At 43.0% G+C, this 25,761-nt stretch overlaps 1 protein-coding gene across 3 annotated transcripts in view; it reads right to left on the bottom strand.

The window, feature by feature from the left end:
* Positions 1-430: 430 nt before the first annotated feature.
* The window catches only part of GPR176 (G protein-coupled receptor 176), a 95,190-nt gene continuing 69,859 nt past the window's right edge, over positions 431-25,761 (bottom strand). For 2 of the 3 annotated variants that reach the window (XM_055088326.1, XM_007119393.4), the window contains 2 exons: positions 8,714-8,966; positions 432-3,678 (listed from right to left, as the gene is read on the bottom strand). In XM_055088326.1, the coding sequence (XP_054944301.1) occupies positions 2,556-3,678; positions 8,714-8,966 (1,376 nt within the window). In that variant the 3' untranslated portion in view covers positions 432-2,555. Of the gene's footprint in view, positions 3,679-8,713; positions 8,967-25,761 lie in introns of all 3 variants that reach the window. The other variant, XM_055088325.1, reaches the window with a different exon arrangement.

The following is a 25,761-nucleotide window of genomic DNA, read 5'->3' as shown; positions in this document are numbered from 1 at the left end:
TGCTCAAGGTCACAAGGTGGGTCAGTGGTAGAGTCAGGACTCAAACATGGGCCATCTGACCTCAAGGCCATGGCCCCAACCATAAGGGGTAATGATGGCTGCACTACACTCTTCCCCGTGTAGCTCCACCTACAGGTTTGAGCAGGCCATCCACCAATTCCATTTGGAACCCAGGTTTGGGACATTTATTCAAACATTGCAGTTTCTTCTTTGGGAATTCATTTTTCAAGTTGCAACAACATAAGAAAATGCTACTAGAATGCTGCATCTGCATGTTGAGAGGAAAATAAACACCTTTCTTTTGAGATCACACAGGAAGAGAGAGGTTCAGATAGTATACCACTTGAGAGGGGGGAAAAAAAAGAAAACAAACAAACAAACTCAGACAACCTTTTTTGAGTTCAGAAACTGCTTTTCAATTTTTTATTAAAACATAATTCCTCAAAGAGTATAGAAATACACCTGGCCATGACCTGTTAGAAGTCAACCAACTGCTTCAAACATACATAAGAAACATCTGTCAAATTCCGGCTCACCAGAATGTATTAAGTTGTACATATACGTTATCAGAATGACACCAACGTGGCTACATTTAACAGATTCTTCTAATGCGGACACAAGTTTCCGACAGGTTATGTTTCCCCTTGATGAACGCTGTAACAACTGTGATGGTTTGAAAGATAAGCTTGAAGGGCCACAACGGGAAGCATCAGGGCAAGGAGCTCCAGAGGGCACACAGGGGCCCCGGGAGAGTTGGTGGCAGGCCCCTGTTTCCGCTGTGAGCACACAATGCTTCAAAGAGACGAACACAAAGAGGAAGGCACTCCCTCCTGTGGACAAGGGTCTTTGGGTTCACATTCGGGAATCACAAGACAGCACACCCAGGAAAGGACAGGAAAAGGAAACTCCCTACACATAGTCTGACCTTCCTACGAGGGACAAGGGCCTGTGCAGTTCAAGGAGAAGATCCGTGAGGACCCCTGCCGTTGGGGTATGTTCTTTGCCGCTGAGGATGCCCCCTCCCTTGAAGCTTGCTCAAGGCACTGGATTGGCTCCCTTCCATACTATGAACAAGAACAAAACGCCCTCCAGAGAAGAGCAGACCTGGCGCTTGATTTGCTCTCCTTAAGAGAGAAGTTTCCTTTGTGGTTTGAATTCAACCTGGTGAAGCCCACCCCAAAGTAGACTCGAATTGCTGTGAGAGCCCCCAGGCGACTGATCAATTGAGAACACTGTCCTCCCTCTTCTATCCTGTCTGGCTCCTGCTACCACTTCACTGGGAAGGAGTAAGTGGAGAGCTCACCTGGGCTAGGTATTGCCTTGGTATTGTACAGTGATGAATTCCTTCTCCACGTTCTGTTCCTCCTTTGTGCCCAAAATGAAGGGAGAACCACAGTCGTACAAACAGACTGAAAATGAGACTGGCGACGCATGGGGTCTGCAGTCTTCCTTGGAAGGGAACCAACATTTCCCACTCTTTTGGGCAGACTCACTTTTCCTAATCAAGTATTTTTAGCTTGACGTTTCCAGAGGACCCCGTTTACCCTAACTTTGCCTTTTTAAATGACCTTTAATTCCAGAAGTTGGCACAAATCTTTTTCAATACACTTTACCCCTGCTGATAGCTGCATAAAATCTTTCACATGAGACCATGTGGGAAGAGAAAACTCTACAGAGTGTGGATATTTCTCAGTCTTTCTTCTCCACTTCTAAGCTTCTCTCTCATTTGTTGAAACAAACACAACTTAAGGGGGAAAGACATGATAAAAGCTTGCGGTGTTTTCCAACTAACACTGCGAACTTCTCTTTCTGAGGCCTTAGTGATGCCAGGAGATGGTCAGGATAATCAAGGACAGAATATCTTCCTAATCCCTGGGCACATCTATTGCCACGTCTGTCAAATGGGGGTGCAATATTCATTCATCCCTCACCTACATCCCAGCGAAGGAGATGAAGGGCATATCGGGAGAAACTGTGAGTCATGTGATCAGGCCGTCCAGAAAAAAGGTATCAAATGCCAAGGTTCTATCTTCCCTAAAGATACAGATCAATATAAACCATTTTGAATATCTGTCATTTTAAAATCAATCAAATAGGCATTTTCTTGTGGCCACACGACTCCATAATTATCTTGGGCTTCTCTTAGCGTGCCCCTGCTTCCTTGGAACTCATAGACATTCTTCTCTCCGTGTATTCTCTGCAGGGCCCGGAACTGAGATAGCCCCAGAAAATGCACACAGAGAACCCACCCAAGACCCGTTTCCCACTACCCAGCTTTCGTCTCCACAGAGAGGAATGTGGACTTTACTGAGGATCACTGAGATCAATATATATGTGTGTGTGTGTGTGTGTGTGTGTGTATAAATATATATATACGCCCTCAATAAAGAGGACATTCAATTTTATAAAGATTTCCCTCTCATTCAAAAGCATCTGGCCCATAGAGGAGGAATCAACCCATACTGGGTTGCAAGGAGATCAGACAAATCATAGGCCCAGTGAAGGGAGGGCAGGAATGTGGAAGGTCTGTTGCTTCCAGGGAATTACAAGACTTGCTAGGAATCCACCTTTGGGAAGATGCTCACTTTATTGTTTCTGCTCATCTTCCGCTCCACCCTGCCTACCTTGGGCATCTTTGTCTGGATCAGCTCTTCTGGGGTGTTGCCCAAAGGGGGAAGCAGCCTCTTCTTGCTATTTCGGGTCTCCGAGAGCCACTGGGGAGGCAACTCAAATGGCCCAAAGCCGAATTGCAGGGAACACCTGTCAGGGAATGTCTCAGGTTCCACATGGACGGCTGGTGCCACCTGGGATATAGAGTCCACTGTGCCCGGGGGTGGTGCAGGGGTAGCAAACCGCGGGCCCTGCTCCGCCCCCAGGCAGGTGGGAAGTAGCTCCCTGGCCTGGAGGTCAGCTGAGTCGGCATACCTGGCTTCACTCTCTTCCTCGTCATCCGTGGGCTTAAAGATCTGCTGCTGCCCAATGTGGAACATCTCCAGGAGCTGGCTGCCCGAGCGCATGCTGGGCTCCAGGCTGGCATCGGCCAGCCCGCTCTCTGTGCCCACCACGTTCCGGCGACTGTAGCGGTGGTGCAGTTGTACCAAGGTCCCTACCAAGCACTTGCGGATAGATTTGTTCACAGTAAGAAAGAGCACGGGGTTCGCCAGCAGAGAGACTTTGGGGAGCCAAATGGCCGTGAGCAGCAAGAAGACAGAAGTGTCGGGGACATTGAGCACAGTCTGGTAGACGACCAGTGTGGCATAGGGCACGCTGCATAAGATGAAGACCATCACCATGGACAGCAGGGTGGCGTGCAGCTCGGCCTCCCGCTGGGAGGCATAGGGGATAGAGATGGTGTTCTGCGGGGTCCGCAGCGCTGCTATGATGACCTTCTTCTTCTGGCTGGCACTCAGGGCCCGGCGGATCAGTATCAAGAAGAGGAATACCACAGCCACAGGCACGATGACCGTGGTGATGTTGTAGACCAGAACATACACCAGGTGGCCCAACGAGTTGCTCCAGACTTCCGTGCAGGTGGACATGGCATAGATGTCAGCCACGTTGGTCACCGCAAACACAGGGACGCTGGCCACCACGGCATGGGCCCAGATGTATATCACTAGCTCTCGGGACTTTGCATCAGATATTTTTCTCTCCAGAGGATAGAGGACTGAGTAGTACCTGCCAAACGCACAAGCAAAATTCACTTCACAGAAGATACACTTTAAGTAGGAGAATCTATATTACTAAAAGTAGGAGAGAGGAAAGAAAGGGTCAATTTCTTCTATTCTGCCTAAGACAGAGGAAACCACTGGGGGAATTAGGAAGCTAGACCTTAAGTTTTGAGGATTTTGCTGTACAAGTCACAGTTAGCTTTATAATTATTGCCACCAGGACTAAATCCAAAAGAGTGCCCTCAATATAAAGGATATCTCCCTCTGCTGGAAAGACCCCTCCTTTTCAATTTAAGGGTGAAGGGTAATTTGTAGAAAAAATTTTTACCTGGGCTAGAGGAGCTTGAGGGCAATTTTCAAAGCCACTAAGAGAAAGAAAATGTGTCTGCACACAAATCCAAAGGAGACTCGTGCCACAGTGGATATGCATGGATATCACTAGCATTTACAGCCACCTGGGGCAGAAGAAGCCAGTGTGAGGGAGGGACTCTGACAAAATCCTTCCACAAGATCAATCTGACTGAAAAAAATCATGCCTGCTCAATCGCCATCGTTCCCATGATTATCGCTCAGTACCCCTAAGAGCAATTAATAGACCTAAAATGCCTGCTTGATTAGATTTTTGTTAAAATCAGGGAAGACTTTTTTCCTTCAAGCTTGACTTGATTATTCTATAACCACCTAATCAGAATTCCAAAAGCACCTTGTTTCAATATCACCAATGACTGGGGGAAACCGAGTAATCTGTCAGACGCTAGAACCACATCTGTCATGAAAGGGCAGCCAGCAGCCCTCAGAGATATGGCGAGTTTCTTCACCTTAGCTCGGCCCACGTCTGTGCAGTCAGCTAACGCTGGAGTCGACCTTCCAACCCTATTAACATGCATTCCCTCATGGGGCCAGCTGAGCAGGCGTGCCTTCTGTCACAAGGATTTCTGAGCACCACCTATGTGCTAGGTATTGTGCCAGGCACTGGACTGCAAAGATGGAAGGACGCACGGGAATGTTTCTTAACTAAATGGGGGAAAGGGGGCATGTAAACAAACAATTATAACCGAGCAGATGATGGCTCTACTGGAGGGATGCACAAAGGAGGTGGGGAAAGGGGGCACCCGGGAAAATGTCAAGAGCAAGCGGCCCTGTGGTGGAGTCTGGCAGGGCACAAGCTGGGGGAGAGACGATGCAAACACAACACGACCACGGATGACCAGAGATGGATGGAGTGCTGTAAAACGTGTTCTAGATCACTTTCTGGGAAGGGAAAAAAAGAGAAAGAAATGTATAAGTTATACACGCTCTCAACTGATTTTGTCTGAATACGGAGAAGCTTTTCTAACCACCGCTCAGTAAATCCAATGTGATGGCCCCACGCCCATGCATGAATACACGTCAACTGTCTCTGATTCCCATTTGCTAAGTGACAGGTAACAAACCCAGGCTTCCCTTCATTTTTGATTCCATTCTAGGTTGGGAAATAGACTGCAGCACAAGCACACAGGCTCACTATACATCATTTTGTTAGTGTGTGCGTCTCTAGAGGACGATGCAGGAAGTGTAGGTGGCCTCCCAACTCACTTGCTGACTTGGTGCCATGAAACAAATATCTGGGAAAGAAGTGAGAGAAAGGACTGTTTTCCCTTTGTCTTCGTGCACAACAAACCTATAATTTCCAGTAATCTGCATCTCTGAATAATGAAATAGGAACTTACCAAACTTGCTTTTCTACTAAAAGAACTTGCTTATCTTTTTAAACAATTAGGAATTTGGGATTAATAGATATACACTACAGTATATAAAATAGATAAACAACAAGGACCTACTGTGTAGCACAGGGAACTATCTTCAATATCTTGTAATAATCTATAATGGAAAAGAATCTAAAAAAGAATATACACACACACACACACACACACACACACACATATATAACTAAATCACTTTGCTGTATACCTGAAACATTGTAAATCAACTATACTTCAATCAAAAAAAAATAAAAATAAAAGACACGCTGAAAAAAAATGATGGCAAAAATACAGTAGATTTTCCGCTGGAAAGAAAATAAGGATTTCTTATTATTTGCGTATTTCTGGCCTAAAACCAAAGGCTCAAAATAACCCACAGGGATTATTGCATTGCTTCCAGGTAGAATAGCAACCTGTCCAGAATAATGTGTTCTCACTCTTGTTGAATCCTATTCTTAAAAAACCTTCAGGGGCTTCCCTGGTGGCGCAGTGGTTGAGAGTCTGCCTGCCGATGCAGGGGACGCGGGTTCGTGCCCCCATCCGGGAGGATCCCACATGCCGCGGAGCGGCTGGGCCCGTGAGCCGTGGCCGCTGAGCCTGCGCGTCCGGAGCCTGTGCTCCGCAATGGGAGAGGCCACAACAGCGAGAGGCCCACGTACCACAAAAAAAAATAAAATAAAATAAAAAAATAAAAAAAAACCTTCAGGATTCATAGCAGCATTATTTATAATAGCCAAAAAGTGGAAACAACCCAAATGTCCATCAACTAGTAAATGGAGAAACAAAACGTGGTCTATGCGTACAATGGGAATATTATTCGGCAATAAAAAGGAATGAAGTAAGTTAAGAGAGTAGATCATGAGTTCTCATTACAAGGAAAATAAACATTTTTTGGTATCTATATAAGATGATGGATGTTAACGAAATTTATAGTGAATCATTTCACAATATGTGTAAGAGAAGTCATTATGCCATATACCTTAGACTTGTACAGTGCTGTATGTCAACTATAACTCAGTAAAGCTGGAAAGAGAAAAAAAGAAGTACTGATACCTGCTATAACATGGATGAACCTTGAAAACATTATGCTGAGTAAAAGAAGCCAGGCACAAAAGAACACATACTGTATGATTCCACTTATATGAAATGTCCCTCCATACAGAGACAGAAAGTAGATTAGTGGTGGCCTAGGTCTGGGGGTGGAAATGGGGAATAACTGTAAATGAACACAAGGTTTCTTTTCAGGGTGATGGAAATATTCTAAAGTTCAATTGTGGTCATGGCTGCACAACTGTACATATACTAAAATTCATTGACTTGTACATTTTAAATGAATTTTATGATATGTAAATTATATCTCAATAAAACTATTTTAAAAAAAAAAAACTTCAGGAAAGAAAAGTCCACCATGTGGACTGCAGACACAAGACCTCACCAAGCAGGTAGTAAGGGGCCGCCAGAAAGACACACCTGCCATGAACACAGAATGGATCAACACAAAAAGCATTAGGGTGCCCACCGGGAAGTAAACAGACTTTTCACTCTGACTTTTCACAGTTTTATTCCAGTTCTGTGCAATGGCACTTCCCAGGTGTTCACAGACCTCTGGTTGAGCATGGAAGAGACATGCAAGGTAACCAAAAAGTGGGTGTGGCAAATTGGCATCACCTGGTGCACATTCAGCTTGCTGAAGGGATTCCAGTGGCCCACATACTAAGTTTCTGAATGCAAATTAATTGCCAACACTTAAAAATGACAGAATTCTAGATTTCTGATTTCTCTTCTAAGAAATAGAAAGTCTGGCCCACTGAGTCATGATACTCACAAAGCAACTATCAGCTGCATCTGCTGAGTGATGGCCCCTAATGAACAGGAATGCAGACACACAACCCCAACCTGGCCTGTGTCACTTGGTTTTGTCACCTGCCTCGTCTGCCTCTGTGGATGGTGAGTTTCTAGGGAGAAACTGTCAAGGAGCTGGAGTGGTTCCCTGCAAGATCTGATGGTAAAAGGATTGCAGACAATATATCTAAGGAAGAATGTGCCAACCAGAACGGAAGACTAGAGAAAGAGAGATAAATATTGTGGCCAAACAGAGGCCACAAATAATTCATTTAGTTCGTTTTACCCCTGAGGAAACTGAGACTTAGAGAGGTTAAGCCACTTTGCCCAAAGCCACCAGCGAGAAAGCAGCATAGGTAGGACTTAAAGCCAGACTTCTGGTTCCAGGGTCCTCTTTCTTAAGCACAAAGTCAATGACTTCTCCTAGTATGTAGGGGGCTTTGTGTGGCTCTGTGTCCTCTGCAGACAACACTGGGCAGCTAATGAAATCAGGGCTCCAAGCCAGAGAGGCTGAAATGACTCCATAGATGGATTCTGCAATCCATACCCTTATAGGTCATTAAGGTATTGAGTATGTTTTAAATGGACAAAGAGTTTTAAAATTCTAAATTCATCTAAAACGTAGTTAAATTTATCACAGGGTATAAAGTCAGAAGAGCCAGCACTTTCCCTTCAGCAACTTTTCCTCTCTGTAAATCTTGAAATCAAAAGTTCTTGTGGACACAAAATATTTTTCAATTCCTCTTTGCTCATTTAATTCTATTCTCTAAAATGTATTATTATCTCAATTGTATTCCTGAAGTGCTAGCAACAAAGAGAAAAGACAGGAAGCTGTTGATTACTGAGAACTTCACACTTCACTTTGATAAATTTGATCAAATTATGTATGACAGCAGTAGCTAGGATGTAAGATTTATTTCCAAATGAACATCCTTTAAAAAAGGATGGGAAGAGAAAACAAACACCATCACAATATAAAACCTTGGAAGTAAATCCTCCAAAGGAATTCTGGTGCTATCTGGCCAGGTCCAACAGGACTGTCTAATCATTTGTTACAGAGCCACTGAATTGTTCTCTTGTTCTTCCAGAAATGTTTTCATCCTGCATCAAAAGGCGCTAATTGCAGAGTTAGCAATCTGATGAGCAATCTATTGCAAATTGCAATGCAAATACCGCTAATTCCAACCAAGCTGAAACTATATCATGATCCAGCTCTGCCCAGCATCGTCATGATGTAACCTCCCCAATGCCACATCTTTTCTCAATGGTCCCATTTTCTGGAGCTGCTGTCTTCTGTGAGGCATCTGTTTCAGCAGTGGACTCTCTTTCTGTTGACAACAAGCAGACTAAAAAAGCAGTATTTGGAACACTGACTATTCACTATTTGCTTCATGATGCTAATTTTTCAATACACTTAAAAAAAAAAAAAAAGTTGCACCCCTGGCTACCTGATCTTACCTGTCCAAGGCAATGGCAGGGAAGCTGAGGATAGTCACAGAGCAGAAGACTTTGTGCAAAAACTTAACGACCTTGCAGAAGAGCATGGTGTAGATCCACCAGCAACAGTGAGGACTGGTGCTGAGGATGATGTCGAAGGGCACGCAGACCAGGCTGGCACAAATCCCCGAGCAGGCCAGGTTTTTAATGAACCTGTTGGTGACAGATTTGAACACGGTTGTGCGGCAAGTCGACCATAACACCATGAAGTTTCCTGGCCAGACAGGCAAAAATGAAAACAAAAAAAAAAATGTTTAAATAAAAAGAAAGAAGACAAAAAAGAAAGAAAGAAAATACAGGTTAAAAAAAAGATTGAAAAACCACATTTGAGAGTTCATTTCAAAGACCTTAAAGGGATATGATATTGTCAATTTATGTGAAATTATCAAATCACTTTCATAAGTATCAAAAAGTCTGGAAGAATTTTTTAGTGGTGAGTTTTGTTATTTAATTTTAGGCATAATAGTATTATGATGATGATTCTGTCTCACCTGAGTATGAACAGTCAGTTAGGGATTACTTAACCTCAGCCAGTCTACTCTGACCAAGTTTGCAAATGACCTCCGCCTTACCAAACTCTGTAATAGAAAAAGGACGAAAGCCACACATGTGGCTTAAAATGTCCTAGTAGTGATATTTTTAAAAAGTAAAAAGAAGCAGGTGAAATTTTAACAGTGTATATCATTGAACCCAATCTATGCCAAACATTATCATTTCAACGTCATCATTACTTTAAAAAGTATTAAAGTAATATATTCATTCTTATTTTTGTGCTACATCTTTGAAATGTGGCGTGCATTTTTTTGTTTGTTTGTTTTGGTTTTTATTTATTTATTTATTTTTGGCTGCGTTGGCTCTTCGTTGCTGCGCGCGGGCTTTCTCTAGTTGCAGCGAGTGGGGGCTACTCTTCGTTGTGGGGCACGGGCTTCTCATTGCGGTGGCTTCTCTTGTTGCGGATCACGGGCTCTAGAGGGCAGACTCAGTAGATGGGGCACACGGGCTTAGTTGCTCTGCGGCACATGGGATCTTCCCAGACGAGGGATCGAACCCGTGTTCCCTGCATTGGCAGGCAGATTCTCAACCACTGCACCACCAGGGAAGCCCCTGGCATGCGTTTTTTAAATTGAAATATAATTAATATATAACATTGTATTCTTTTTAGGTATGCGTGGTGTATGTTTTATTTTACACTTACAACACATTTTCAGTTCACACTCATCACATTTCAAGGGCTCCATAGCCACATGCAGCTGGCGGCCACTGGACAGGGCTTCACTGTTCTAGACCTTTAGTGTCAATAACACACTTGCCTGTCCCTCTCTGAGCATCTTCCTCCTGTGGCTTCCACAGGCCTACAGCCTCCTGGTGTTCCTCCCACCTCTCCCAGGCCCTGGATGCCCCCCAGTCTTCTTCACCAGGCCCTTCCCCATCCTCTCTCTCCAGCTTCTCCCTAGGTTAAATCACCCATTCAGGTGGTTCTCCACTGAAATGCTGGTGACTCCCACATTCATGGCCCAGACTAGGCCTCTCCTCTCAACTCCAGACTCCTGTCCCACTAAACATCTGATTCTCCAACCCCTCTCGGTCTGTTCTGCCCACCCATTGTCCTCCAGAGTCTACACAATTCAGGGCCAACCTGCCTAATCTCACGCCACGCTGCCCCTGGCTTGCTGGGCACTGGCTACGCTGCCCTTTTTCTCTGTTCTTGAAACACAACGAGGCTGATCCGCTCTCCACTCCTGTGCACAAGTTTTTTATACTGCCTAGCATGGTCCTCGTGTGTCTGATTCCTTTTAATCCAGGTCTTAGTATAATTGCTGCCTCCTCAAAGAGGCCTCCGCTAACCATATTTTTATTTTAAATACTCACTCCTCCTCCCTCCAGCATACTCTCTTATAATATCCTGTTGTGGCCTTCTCAGCTCTTATCATAATTATTAATTTGTTTACTCATTTTCCCTTCATTTCATGAGGATAAAAAAAACATGTCAATCTTGTTCACTGTTATAACTCCACTGCCTAGTTCAGTATCTGGCACAGAACAGGCATTCAGTAACTATTTAGATGAATGAATTTGAAAGAGGACAAACAGTAATCAGAAGTCCCTGCAGTAAGATAACCCATTTCGTAGTAGGAATGTCATGAGAGGCTATTCTGAGTCAGTAGTTCCCAAACCTCACTATGCATCAGAATTACTATACCAGACATCCTGAATCATAGTTATAGGTAGAGAACTGGGAGCCTGCATTTGTAACAAGCACTTCAGATAGAGTTGGCTGCCAGACTGAAGTTTCAGAAATGCCACACCTAGACAGAGACTGTAGCCTTCATCCCCAGAGTCTCACAGGGCCCAAGTCGTCAGGTATGCGGGGAAGCCTACGTTACCAGGGGAGATTTTACCTGGTGAAAGATCCAGGTCCACATGGCCAGTCAGTCATGACCCAAGGACACTGCTCTCTCCTGGGCACAGGCACAGAGAATGCCCTCTAATGACTGAGGCAACAGTTCAGCCTCGTGGGGAAGGACAGCATGGTGCCAGGGGAGGGGAGCACAGGGCTCAGGGCTGCAGCCGAAGTCACCACCAGGAGCTGCCTCGCTGCCTCAGATGCTGACATAACTTACTGTCAAGAGGCTCTTTTCAGACACAGTAGTCTACAGCTACTTCTTATCTGCCAGAAAAAAAATGGACACTGCATTTAGGTAAGTAGGCCTGTTGCTTCCAGGAAATTCTCTACCAAACTTTCCTTACATAAATATGCTGACTCAGTGAGATGAAATTCACAGTGTGAATATATACACACGTTTGTTCAATAGAAAAGCTGTTTATACGAATGTTACCACCTCAGGCCCCCTCAAGCTTTCCTGTCACCAGGGTTACAGACTGAGCAATAATGATGTATTTGAAGCTCCATCTATATGGGGATTTTTTCTTTTTTCCTGGCCTTTCCCACTGAAATGCAATTAGGATCTGGCTGAAGCATCTTTCCTCACTTAAGTTTTACAGATAGGACTTAAAATCTGGTAACCATCTAATAATGAAATTGCCCACTTAAAGAAATCTGTCATAGGGCTTCCCTGGTGGCGCAGTGGTTAAGAATCTGCCTGCCAATGCAAGGGACACGGGTTCAAGCCCTGGCCCGGGAAGATCCCACATGCCGCGGAGCAGCTAAGCCCGTGCACCACAACTACTGAGCCTGCACTCTAGAGCCCACAAGCCACACTACTGAGCCCACGTGCCACAACTACTGAAGCCTGAGCGCCTAGAGCCCGTGCCCTGCAACAAGAGAAGCCACAACAATGAGAAGCCCGCGCACCGCAACAAAGAGTAGCCCCTGCTCACCACAACTAGAGAAAGCCCACGCACAGCAGTGAAGACCCAACACAGCCATAAATCAATAAATAAATTAATTAATTAAAAAAAAAGAAATCTGCTGTGAGGAGAGTGTCATAGTATCTTCAGTTGTTAATATCGGGGCTGTCTCCAGTCCACTAGGGGACTTCCTATAAAGACCATCCTTCTGCTTTATAAAACAAGACCCGTAGGATTTTCTATTTCTCTATCACTGTTAATCTTTGTCGCTTGGTAGGTTACACTGAATAAAACATTTTGTATAACAAACAGGAAAATTCATTGCAAAGGAGAGGACAGGCTGTGTGCCAAGGTCTCTCATGCACACAGTAGATTTCTTTGAAACTAATCTCCATCATTACCCTCATACTCTAACTCTCTTACCTTTCTCTCTCCCTCCCAATTATGTTAGGCACACGTTTTTATTGTTTTTTTCTTAAATCATACATTTTATTAGTATGTCCACGCTTGCGAATGAGGAAACTTGTTTTCGATGAGTTATTATTGAAAAACCCGAGATGACTATAATCACATTGTATCTCCACTTACTTATAAAACTCTACGAGGCATCTGAAGCCTAATCCCTTTTCCTAAGAACCTGAAGCTAAAGAAGCCTCTATGTTCTTTCCCTTCTTTAAACCACCTCTCTCTGTCTTCACTTAAAAACTGTCTCATTTGGCTCTAAGAACCCAAATTAGAAAAAAGTATCAGGAGAGGAGCACCACACTCAAGATCTGATTGGCCACACATTAAAAAAAAAAGTGTGTGTGTGTACACATGAGTACACACATACACACGCAAGCACACAAATATACACACAACAAAACAAAATAATTACATATTTGATCATTTAATCTCATGAGCACTTTAGATTCTTCTTAGGTTTACAAGGTACATCAAGGATAACTCAGCATACATTTTAAATAACACAGTATTCAACCTTGAGATATTTTTTAGTTTAGACATCATGGTCTAAATCACCCAACCCCCTTTAGAAATGATTCAAGTTCTGTACCCATTCTTCCTCCCTACATATTCCCATTATATTTTCTAATTCTGGATTCCATGACAACATTCAGTGCCAGGGCTGTGGGCACAGCAACACAATTAGTACACACTCACAGCACACACAACCAAAAGGGGAATAAGAGGTAGAGCACGACGGCGCTGGTAATGCAAACCTACTCTCCCTGGGACTGCTATTACTCGATCATTACTCCTCATCTAAAATACAAATCAAGATTTCTCTTTACACAGTATAATTTGATATCAGACAATGCATAAAAGGACAAAAAAGAAAGTAAAAATTATCCACCCAGTGATAACTAACTGTAAACTTTAAGTATTTATCCTTCCAAACTTCTTTTTATATATACGGACTTCTTGATTATGCCAGTGGGACCAACTACGCACACTGTTTCTTCAGGTCTTTTTCCATAACAACCACCTTTCTATACAATAAATAAAAATAGATCCATATCATCATTTTAACAGCTTCATAAAAGCAACAGTGCTCCTCTGGTTATACCCTAATGTATTTTGTCTATTGCACATTGATGATTTTTTTTAAAGCTGTTTTCAATATATCTCTATTATACAATGTTGAGATCAACATCCTTATATATTTAAGTTTGGAGAAAGTGAACTGATTATTTACTGAAGATTAATTTCTAGAAGCAGAATTTCCGGGTCAAAGAGCTTACACATTTTTTTATATATATTGCAAAATGACCCTCCACAAAAGTCATATGAGAGAGGTGGTTTCCCCATAGGCTCACTAAAAGTTCTGCTGTCTCACTAAAATATTTGGAATTTTGCATACTTCCTCAATCCTACGATTCATGTTTTCCTTATTTCCAGAAAATTTTCATCCATTGCCTCTGAATCTTGCCCTATCCTTTCTCCTTATTATCTTCTTCTGGAATTCTTATTAGATTTACGTTAGACCTCATTCTAGTCTCTTAACCTCTCATTCATATTTTCCATCAGTTTATTGTCTTCTGCAAACTGAATGCTATTTCTCATGTCTTCCTTCCATTTTATCAATTCTCAGTTCATCTGGAAGTAATCAAACCATCTTTCTTTCTTTTAGTTTCTTGGGTATTAAACTTTTTGAAATTTGTATTTGGGTCTACTTCAAACTGCTTACTCTTTATTCTTAGTGTCTAGTTATTTTACTATGGCTCTTTTCCTTCTTTAATCTGTAATCACTTTTTATTTATTTATTTATTTATTTATTTTGGCTGTGTTGGGTCTTTGTTGCTGCGCGCGGCTTTCTCTAGTTGATGGTGAGCGGGGGCTACTCTTCGTTGCGGTGCGCGGGCTTCTCGCTGCAGTGGCTTCTCTTGTTGCGGAGCACAGGCTCTAGGGTGCCCGGGCTTCAGTAGCTGTGGCTCATGGGCTCTAGAGCACAGGCTCAGTAGTTGTGGCGCATGGGCTTAGCTGCTCCACGGCATGTGGGATCTTCCTGGACCAGGGCTAGAACTGGTGTCCCCTGCATTGGCAGGCAGATTCTTAACCACTGTGCCACCAGGGAAGCCCCTGTAATCATGTTTTTTAAATGCTTATACTTTCTTTTAGATTATTCTATTGTTTCTAGTTCTAGACGTGTTAATTTTGCCATTTGTTGGTTCTCCTGGCCCTCCTTTTATGGTTTTCCTCATATGGTTTTTAATGTTCAGTTATGAGCTCATAGTATATGGGGGTTGTTTTTCTGTGGCAGGCTACAGACCCTGGTTGTGGAAATGTTTCAAGTGGCTAGCCAAGCACATATTAGTACTTTGTTGCACTTTCATGTGCAAATCAAAGACAATGCAGTTGAAAGACCATTCTGAGAAAGGTTTAGTGTGGGGGGAAATTTTTACCCTAGGGAGATGCAGGATATTTTAATGACTAAGAGCACAGACCCTGAAGCCTTACTCCCAGATTCAAGTCCCAGCTCCACCATTTACTAGCTGTGTGATCATGGATGAATTAACTTCTCTGTGCCTCAGTGTCACCATCTGTAAAGTGGACATAATAATAATGCCTATGTCCCAGGGGCATTGTGAGGATGTAATGAGCCCATACAAATAATATAAGCACAGAACTTAGAACAGCTTCTTGTGCCTAATACATGCTATGTAAGTAGATATGTCACTGTTATTATTAGTTGCAAAAGTTTCCAGAGGGCACCAAGGAAAGGTCTGACAGAGACAGAAACAGTGAGAGGCTGGGCCAGAGGAAAAGAAACCTGGAGCTGTATATAGAGAAGATAGAAGAGGACAGGTCCCTAGAAGGACTTGGAAGCAATCAGGAAGAAGAGACAAGGTAGGACTGACTGGCCTGCAGGTTCCACATGGAACACTGGGGTCTGACAAGGAAGAAACTCCTAGGTTTACCCTGTGGAGGTCCCTTGGGTGGTGCTGGCAAACTCACAGCAGACTGTCCCGTGGGGTCATGATGGGTGCCTGGGACTATGGTGTTTGAGTAGTTGTGACAACTTCAGAGCTCCGTCCTCAGGCCTGTGGCACACACACAACTTGTCTCTCTCCCCCTCACTGTTGTCTGGATTCAGTGACTTCACTAAAGCCTTGTCTCCCTGGCAGGGGGGGTAGGGGCCGCTGCAAGATCTGCTCCCTCCTAGAATGTCCAGCCTCCATTTGAATCGCACATGACAGGTCTCAGACCAAGGACATCTCTTCTCCAGATGGAGTCCTGCTCCTAGAATCCATCAAGCCTATCATAAGACATTCTAAACACCTTACAGAAATCTTGCAGCAGCACACAAACATGATACATCTTAATAAAGCCCCAGAGTGAATTAAAAACCCAAAGGTCAAAAAAAATCAAAAAAGGAATCAATGATCTTGACATGGTTTCATTAAGAAAAATGAAAAATCTCTAAGTGATGATGACTTCCTAATGTTTTCAATTCAATAATCTAAACAGCTTGAAACCATCAAGAGATTATTTGTATCATTATGGGAAAAGTTTTAAAAATGCTATCTGGCCAACAATAATGGTACAAGTAATAAAACAATGATTATAACTATACTTTATTATTTGTTTAAAAAACTTCTTAAAACATGAATAATTACCCACCATCTTCCCAATGGGTAGCCACTAAGCACTCTTGTGCATTTAGACACACAGGTTGAGCAATTAAGAATTTTAATCAGAATTTAAATTTTGAAAAAGTCTATTCAAAATTATTTGAAAAACAAAAAGCAAAAAACTTCTATTGGCCCTTGAACAAAGCATGGGTTGATCTGCATATAACTTACAGTCAGCCCTGCACAGTTCCTCCACATCCATGGATTCAACCAACCATGGAATGTGTAGTACTACAGTAAATATTTACTATTGAAAAATATCTGCATATAAGTGGACCCATGCAGTTCAATCCCATGTTGTTCAAGGGTCAGCTATATTCAGTTTCTTACCACCTTTCTAGAAAGTAAAGGTGTCCCTGAATATCTGAGGGCATTGCTCCATTTTATTTAGGTATGGTTCAGAGGTAGTTTCATTATGACACTGATTTTTGCAAAGAGTTCGCTTTAAAAGAATGCCAAGGCTTCTCTGGTGGTGCAGTGGTTAAGAATCTACCTGCCAATGCAGGGGACATGGGTTTGAGCCCTGGTCTGGGAAGATCCCACATGCTGTGGAGCAGCTAAGCCTGTGCACTACAACTACTGAGCTCTAGAGCCCGCAAGCCACAACTACTAAGCCCGCATGCCACAACTACTGAAGCCCACATGCTGCATCTACTGAAGCCTGCGTGCCTAGAGCCTGTGCTCTGCAACAAGAGAAGCCACCGCAATGAGAAGCCCGCGCACCACAACGAAGAGTAGCCCCCACTCGCCGCAACTAGAGAAAGCCCACGTGCAGCAACAAAGGCCCAGGGCAGGCAAAAATAAATAAATTAAATAAATAAATTTATATTTAAAAAAAAAAGAATGCCAGAGGGGGAAAAAATGCGAGATTGACTAATTAAACCCATTTTGAAGAAGAACAGAGGTACAACAGTAACTTGATTAATTTTACCAAAGCATTCAGTAGTTCCCTACTGCCACTAGGAGAAAAACAAATGCAAACTTCTCAACATCATATAATAGCCTTTAAGATACGACCCCTGGCTGCTCCCAAGCTTACTACCCAAAGTTGCAGCATCATGATAGAATGAAATAACCCTGGAAATCTAAAGGGCAAATCCACATTTTTCTCTGAACCCTTAAACCTGCTGCCTAAGCAAAACCCTCAAAGAAAACTCCCTTTCATTAGCAAGAGTGAGAGAGAGAGAGAGTAAGCAAGGGAAAGAGAAAGCGAAGGTAAGACAAGAGAGGAATAAAGAACTCCTCAGTGTAGAGAAGGCAAATGGTACCTGACAAGTTCAAAAAAAAAAAAAAAAAAAGACACTGTTAAGCTCTGTGAACCTGGGGACACAAATATTCAAACTAAGTTACTAAGTTCACACTTCCAAAGGAAAGCTTAAATAGTTCTAAAAATGATTCTATCTTATTCTGATTTTTAAAAAATCTTTCTCCCATTAATCTATGTGGGTAAATTTCCCAGCTACCCAGAGAGTCAGCACTGGCAAAGTGATAAGTAACTTTTTGCCACTGGTATTATTATGAATTATGGCCGCAGCAAGAATGTGGAGGAAAACAAGCTTGTAGCCAGAGCACTGTGCCTGGTGGTTTTCAATACAATTTGCTCTTCCTCTGCGTCTAAAAGTTTAAGCCTCTCCCTCACTAATGAAGTGTCAATTTGCTGTAACTTGTGATTAAACTATCTAATACCTGCCCAACTCTTTTTTAAATTGATCATTATTGGCATGAGAAAACTGTTACTTTAGTTACAACTAATCTGATTCCAGAGGTTGTTCTGAAATGATACAGAAGGTTCCAATTAAGCAGGAATTGGATTAGCAGGAAGAAGCTATGTAGTAAGTTTATTAAAATTCATGGTGAATTTCAAATAATTGCTTTGAATGAAAAGCATCTTATGAAATACATATCTCCAATCTAACCTTGGATGGTTTCCCCTTAGAAGACGTGTTCCCAATGAATAATTCAGATAAAATATTAACAGGATTCAGTTTTGTAATACATAAGAATATAGAAAGAGACTCCAACAATCGCCTCTTCCAATCAGCTCTTGTGAGGTTGCACAAAGAATTTTAGGTGAGTCTGCAACAAATGTTCATATGTTTTAGCAACAATGGTATCCCCAAAGGTAAGGCAGACTATATAACTCAATCAAGACAAAGAGACCCCAGTGACCACAGCCACTGGGGTTCTCTCATGGAAGTCGCAATGCCCCTGAAACTAGCTCAATCCCTCACATCTCTCAACACACAGCGAGATACACACAGATCTAAAAGTTAGTAAGAAGAAAGACTCACAAAATCTGAAGTTGATAACTGTCCCTTTCTTTGACTACTCAAATTTTTTTCCATATAAACTAACCAGCAAATTTTCATAACTTCACAGGATTCCTTGCTCTCCGATCTCTCACATTAAATAGTTTAACCTCCCTGAAAGGTATATCATTCCCTGAAAGAAAATATGGCAAGAGTCTCAGTATCATTGGCCCCATCTAACTGTGACAGCTTCGAACCTTTAATAACCACAAGCTCCATTTCCCCCTCAGTAGGCGTATAGAGAAAGCTTCCAGGGAAAGGGAGGAAACCAGTTATCAAACTCTCTCTCTCATTACACAAGTTCCCCTTGGATCTGCATGCTAACAAGATATTCCTGATTAAGTGGAGGTGAAGTAGTTCACTGCCTTAAATGTCTACTCCACAGGCCATCCTACTAAGAGGTTCTTGTCTATATTAAATTGCTTATGTAGTCTTTGAAGGCAGGGTCTGTATCTTCTGCACCATTCATATAGCATTAGCCTAGAGGGGTTATTTCTCCCATAAAATATTGTGAGATTACGAACCCTGAGAAGAACCTTATCTGGAAATTCTGTTGACCCTCATGAGCACGAACCACAGTTTTGTATCTAGGAGTTGCTTCATAAATACCCAGATAAATGAATGAATAAAAGCTTGAAGTTCAATATGACTCTATCAGAATTATCAGAATTTTTTTTCTGTGTACTCAGTTTCGCAGGTACATCTATTGATGCCAACTGCCTTTGATCAACAAGCTGAATGTTTACTATCTCCCCATTGCCAGCACACAGTGTCAGAGCAGCTTGAGAGTGATGTATTCAACGATACATCACACTATATTATAATTAGTCTAGTGAACGTGCACAGAATACACATGCATTCTATTCTCCTACGCCCTCAGTTCCAGTAACTACAATTATGCAGGCTGAAAGGGAAAATTATGTTGGAAATATTTCCAAAGAACACAAGGGTAAGTTAATTAGAGGGCTAAGAAAGGAAAGTGAGCCCAATCTTGCTTCAGTCCACGGGGACCCAGCGTGGCTGATGTGAGGTGGAGGAATAAGATTTTGGAAATGAGCATCTCTTATTCCTTATGATCTGGCACAATCTGACAATGACATTAATTTAGAGTTGAAAACTCCATTGCTTTTTTTTTTTTTTTAGCTGAGTTTGGAAGGAGAAGCAGGAGAAGGGGAGAGGCTGGAGGGTGAGGAGAAAGAAATGGCTTTCTAAGACTTCTCCTAACAGATTTCGGGCCACTCCCTCACTATTGGGGAGGTTCCATCTGCTCTAGAATAGACTTTCCCATGTCTCCTTCGCCACTTTCTCCAATTCCTGCAAGGAAAGAGGAGGCCAGCAGCAGAGGGGTGTTTGTAGAGTGAGGAGCTGGGACCAGGAGAGCCAGAGTAGAAGATAGTATAAGAGCTGGAGGAAGCCAGATCCAGGCCAGGGCCAGAGACACATGGTCAAGGCAGGGAAGGCTCTGGAAGGAAGTGATGGATCTGCAAGTCAGAGCTCGGTGGGGAACAGAATACAAGACATTGAAAAAATGAGTTACAGCACACAGCCCATCAAGGCCCACCAACAACATAAGAAAATGAAATAAATGCTCAGATAAAATACTAGGAGCCAAGAGCTCTGCTTAAGAAGGGGGGATTGGCACATGGGTAACAAGGAAGGAGCTTGATAATTGAGACAGCCTCAGTCTGGACTCTGAACTTGGATATGACTCTTTGTGAGGCAAGAACTGAACCAATAAGATGTATTTAGGGGCCTTGCAGGTGTAACACGATTTTGGAAATACGTGTAATGAAGGGCATGTGGATGGGCAGGAATAACACCTTTCAGAAAGCAGATTCTTAACATTTCTCTTTCTCTCTTTTCCCCTTTTTCTCCTTCAAGTAGTAGCAGAGGATGGAGAGACAAGAGAAGATGACAAAAATGGAGAGCAAAATAATAGGGAGAATAATTTCAATTCCATTTATCTCCACGCCAAGACCTATTTTGTACGTGCATTTCCCAGTGACTGTTTAAGGCAACCAAGGCCTTCTGAGCCTGAATATTCATTAGTCACATTGCTGAAAACTGGACAAAAGGTTTCTTTTCTTTGTATCACGTTCCAAGAATCCAGGATTCATGATTATGGTAACCACAGTGATACAGATAAACAGAGAAGGAGAATTCTCCTAATATTTTAGCATTTCATGAATAAGCAACTTCCAATTCCTGTATTTTTCCTCTAATATTTGTTGATTTGAATAACACTGAGTCATTTACCATGTAATTTTCCTGCTGGTTCATAATAAAGTCAGCATGAAATACTAATAGCTTGTGTAAAGCACTAAGATCAATGAAGAGATGTGACCTCTTATTTCCCCATTATAAAACAAAAGGCCAGGGGAAACATTTTTTATCTTGTGAGATATCGATTTTCCTCTTTGTGTGTTTGTAAATTACTGGCTTTCAGAGTGTAGTCAATGTCACTGATTCAATGTGAATGAAGTAAATAAGATAAAATATAAAATCTGTTCACTTTCATTAAGCTCCAGTTTCCATTAGTCTTGCCTCTGACATTACTCTTATAAAGGTTTAAGCATGCAAACACCATGGCCGAAGGCAGAACACTGGCTAATAAATATTAGGCAACAAATTTTAATATTACCCCAAGTAAGGAAATAAAAGTGAGCATATATACAATGGTCAAGGAAACAGTGACATGCTACAACATTTTAAATTGTCATTTTTCCAATTAGAAACTCTATAATGCTTTAATAGGAATAAGAAGGTAATCTACGACATTTAATGGACTTTATATACTCACATGAATGGAAGGAACCTGGAAGAGTCATCTGTACCTTCTTGTTTCCACATAAGACTATGTAAATCTTGTGCAAAGAAAAGATATTTTTGCTAACTGTTAAGACTTCTGGGAAAAACAATACCTTCAGGCCCCCTATGGTAATCAGCTTCCAAGATGGCCAGTGATCCCTGCCTCCTGGTATTCATGTCCCCATGTAGGCTTCTCCCACAACTGAATAGGTAAACAATGGGATGTGGCAAAACAGAGACTTCCAAGGTCATAAAAGACATTGCCATAAAAGACATTGTCTTCATCTCTTGAATCACGTGCCTTGGGAAAAGCCAGAAGATTCTGGCTACTCATTACAAACTCTGTGTTTCCTTCCTCTACCTCTCAGCTTTTTCACAATGAAAATAGCTTTAGTTTATTTCTTTTTTTTAAGATTTATTTATTATTTTTTTATTCTACTTTGTCTTTGGCTGCAACCGGTCTTAGTTGCGGTACGCGGGATCTTTGTTGAGGCATGCGGGATCGTTTGTTGCAGCGTGCAGGCTCTTCGTTGTGGTGCATGGGCTTCTCGCTAGTTGTGGCGTATGGGTTTTCTCTTCACTAGTTGTGGCGTGCAAGCTCCAGAGTGCATGGGCTCTGCAGTTTGCGGCACACAGGCTCTCCAGTTTAGGCGCATGAGCTCAGTAGTTGTGGCACGCGGGCTTAGTTGCCCTGTGGCATGTGGGATCTTAGTTCCCTGACCAGGGATTGAACCCGCATCCCCTGTACTGCAAGGTGGATTCTTTACCACTGGACCACCAGGGAAGTCCCAGCTTTAGTTTATTTCTGAGTGTTTTTTTTTTTAAACTAACACATGTTCACTATTATAAATTCAAATGGTTCAGAAAAGTATAGGAAGAAAGAAAAATCACCTGGAATCCCACCACCTTAAGATAAACATGATTAATATTCTGGTCATCACCTTTTAATACATCTCTATATGTGTATAAACACAATTTTATGTAAACGGTATACCATCTGTACATGCTGTTCTTCTTTGTGGACACTAGTGTGATTTTCTCACTATTTATCTGTAAATTTATACACTGTATTTTGACATATATGAATATATCACAGTTTATTATTCACCCTTAGTCCTCTAGATGGGCATTCATTTTGTTTATGAGTTTTTGCCATTATAGATAATATTGCAATAAATACTGTACATATATGCTTATTTTCTGGTGTTTATATTTCTGTGACATTGATTTCTCCTTTCCACCAGCAATGTGTACAGAACCTTTTCCTCCAAAATTTTTGCCTGTAGCAGGTGCAATCACTTCTCATGGATTTTTGCTAATCAGTGGGTGAGCAGTTATGTGAAGATCCAGAAGGGGTAGTCCCTGCGCCCAGTGCCCTAGGCTTCATAGATGAGGCATCACTGGTAGGGCATATACTTTTCAGAATGAATTACTGTTAACATTTCTGGAAAGCACTTCAGCCAGTTCGGGGTTGAACACGGCTCTAGTCCACCATAAGCTCAGTAACAGATCTACTTGGGTCAGGCAGACCTTCGTACATCATGCTCTGTCTCCCAGATCACGTACACTGCCTCTGTGGGGGGCAAGCAACCCCAGGAGTGTTAGCATGAATTGCGCTGGGGTGCCTACTTCACCAGCCAGATAAGGAGGACAGAGTGGCAGAAGAGGAAAAAAGAGAAAAATCTTAGGCCTCAGAGGAGAGCTGCAATCCACAACAAATCAGTCCCCAGAATTGTGGTACAAATCTAATCCAAGAAACATCCAGTCTGAGCAAAGCCAGAGCAGAAGAAGGAATGAGGAATTGAGGGTAATGGCTAGAAGTAGAAGTGGGGAGTCACTTCTAGAAAACCTTACTATTCAGCAGAGGACATTGAGAGGGAGTATACTTCTGGAAAAAAATTCCATAGCTGGAGTAAAGACAGGACCCAGGGATGCTTGAAAGCTAGAAAAACCTCAGGAAAGGGGGACCACACAGGAAGATGGATCTAGCTTTAGCAAGGAAGGTGCAAGAAAGGCTCAGAAGCTGCTGGGTCCTAGGAGTCCTTAACTCTCCAGGTGCTCCTCTCTCTAAGCCAGAAATGCTGGCCACTGGAAGGTCCTCCCCTTCTGCAGGGGGCTTCTACAGGTTCTGCAGAGAGCAGGGTAGAGCAAGGCAGCATGCCCACAGCGTGACCACTGCAGAGCTGGGGCAAAGCCAGAACACCCACAGCATCTGTGCACACACATTGTCTGTTTCCTTCTTGTTCCTGTAACCTTTCCAAATGTCATTTACATGAAATCCATCTTTTCGATGGTTTTTAATTCATACGGTGCAGTGAGCTTCTATGATTAAAATCCATTATGCTCATTAAAGCTGCTTCTTCAGCTCTTGCCTGGAGAAAACTGAAGGCTGTGGAGGCCTGAAAGCAGTTGCAAATGTGCCAGCAGGGTCAGCCTCCAAGAAAGAACTCTGACCACTGACACAGAGTATCCTCAGAGAATGGCAAAAATACAAATTAAAATAAAAAGGAGAAAACATTTCCCACCACTAGTTAGTGAAAATAAAATTTATAAGATCAAGTATTAAAGGGTATGGGGATATAAACATTTTATATGTTTTTGATGGGCAAGTAGATCGCTATAGTGAATGAAAAGTAACCTGGCAGTATCTACTAAATGCATGTACCTTGACCAGTCCTACTTTTGTGAAACTATCCTACAAATAAAAGAATCAATATATAAGGCTGTACACTGAGCTATGTTTGCTGAAGGATTGCTGACCATGACCTCAAAACTGAAAACAACCTGAATGCCCATCATTAGGATAAACTGTGGCATGTCCCTATAGGAAGATAGAGAAATATATAGAAAGATACACCCCAGACTGTCAACATTGATTACTTGAAGCAAAGTGGAATGGGCGGATGGCAAAATACATGTGTGTAACTTAATTTGTTTCTAAACCAAACAAGTGAAAGGGAAAATATGTTTGCTCACACACACCTCTCTATGTCTATCCAGCCTGGTATGATGCTGAAAACATCAGCTTTAGGGGTTAATTTTTCTTTTTCTTTTTTTTTTTTTTTTTTTTTTGCGGTACGCGGGCCTCTCACTGCTGTGGCCTCTCCGGTTGCAGAGCACAGGTTCCGGACGCGCAGGCTCAGCGGCCATGGCTCACGGGCCCAGCTGCTCTGCGGCATGTGGGATCCTCCCGGACTGGGGCACGAACCCGCGTCCCCTGCATCGGCAGGCGGACCTTCAACCACTGCGCCACCAGGGAAGCCCAGGGGTTAATTTTTCTATTTCCAAAAGTCTATTGTTAAAGTACAGATATTTCTGGGTTTTTTGGCCCTTACCCCCTGGGGAAATGATGTTTTGCTCGCTTTCCGGCAGTGACAGCAGACTGAGGGGAACTTCCTTTCCTAGGACAGGTAGGTACCAATGTGGGGAAGAGAGGGGCAAAGGCGCTCCCTGGCTCCTAGCCTGACACACATGCACGTTGCTGACACTGAGGGAGAGACACTGAGAGGAGAGGTGGATGGGGCCGGCATTTCCCACCTTTGCCTGAGGCCACTGTGACTTTAGGTGCTGCTCAGGCTTCCTTCCTGGTTCACTGGAGGTGGAATTGGCCCTCTGCCAGCGGGAAGGGCAGCAGACGGACGGGAACCTCGAGGGTGTCCGGGGAGGCGCAGACTAAGCAGCAACTGAGTAACAGGGATCAAAGGTGCCAGACATGGTTTCTTGCAATCAATTCGGGGAGCAGGACAGGTAATCATAAAAGTGTGATTTTCTTCAGCTCCAATAAAATGAAAATGCCTGCCTTTGCTGTGAAGAGCCAGGAGACTCAAAAAGGAGTTTGAGGAGACATCGGCATGCCCCACGGGCAAACAAACCACTGCTTCCACCCTGATGCGAAACTGAGGGCAGAGACGCTTCAGCCTGGATGAGAATATAGCAAAACTGCCCCCCCCCTACATCGCCTGTGGGCCTGTTCGTCCAGGCTGGAGTAACTGGAATGGAAGCAGAGGGTGCTGATGTTGGGAAGAATGACGGCTCACCAGCATTCAGCCAGCACTTACTCCCTAAGGCTTTACATGCACCATGCGTACTTTGTAAGAACCCCATGAGATAGGTTCTATTTAATCCCACTTTACAGATAAAGAAACTAAGGCACTGAGCGGTTATGTCATTTGCCCAAGTTTATAGAAATAAGAAGTGGTGGAGCTGGAATTTAGTCCCAAGCAGTCAGACTCCAAAGTCTAGGAGGAAACCACCGCACTAAACTGCCTCCGTAGGAAGAGACAACACCTGATACTGCTACCCTGGATGCTAAGAACAAGGAGCAAAGATTCATTCCTGGAGGGCTTCCCTGGTGGCGCAGTGGTTGCGCGTCCGCCTGCCGATGCAGGGGAACCGGGTTCGCGCCCCGGTCTGGGAGGATCCCACATGCCGCAGAGCGGCTGGGCCCGTG

The sequence above is a fragment of the Physeter macrocephalus genome, chromosome 11 (assembly GCF_002837175.3).
Source record: "Physeter macrocephalus isolate SW-GA chromosome 11, ASM283717v5, whole genome shotgun sequence".
NCBI classification, from domain to species: Eukaryota; Metazoa; Chordata; class Mammalia; order Artiodactyla; family Physeteridae; genus Physeter; species Physeter macrocephalus.
Note: the sequence above shows the minus strand (reverse complement) of the source record. Positions and strands in the feature narration are given on the sequence as shown.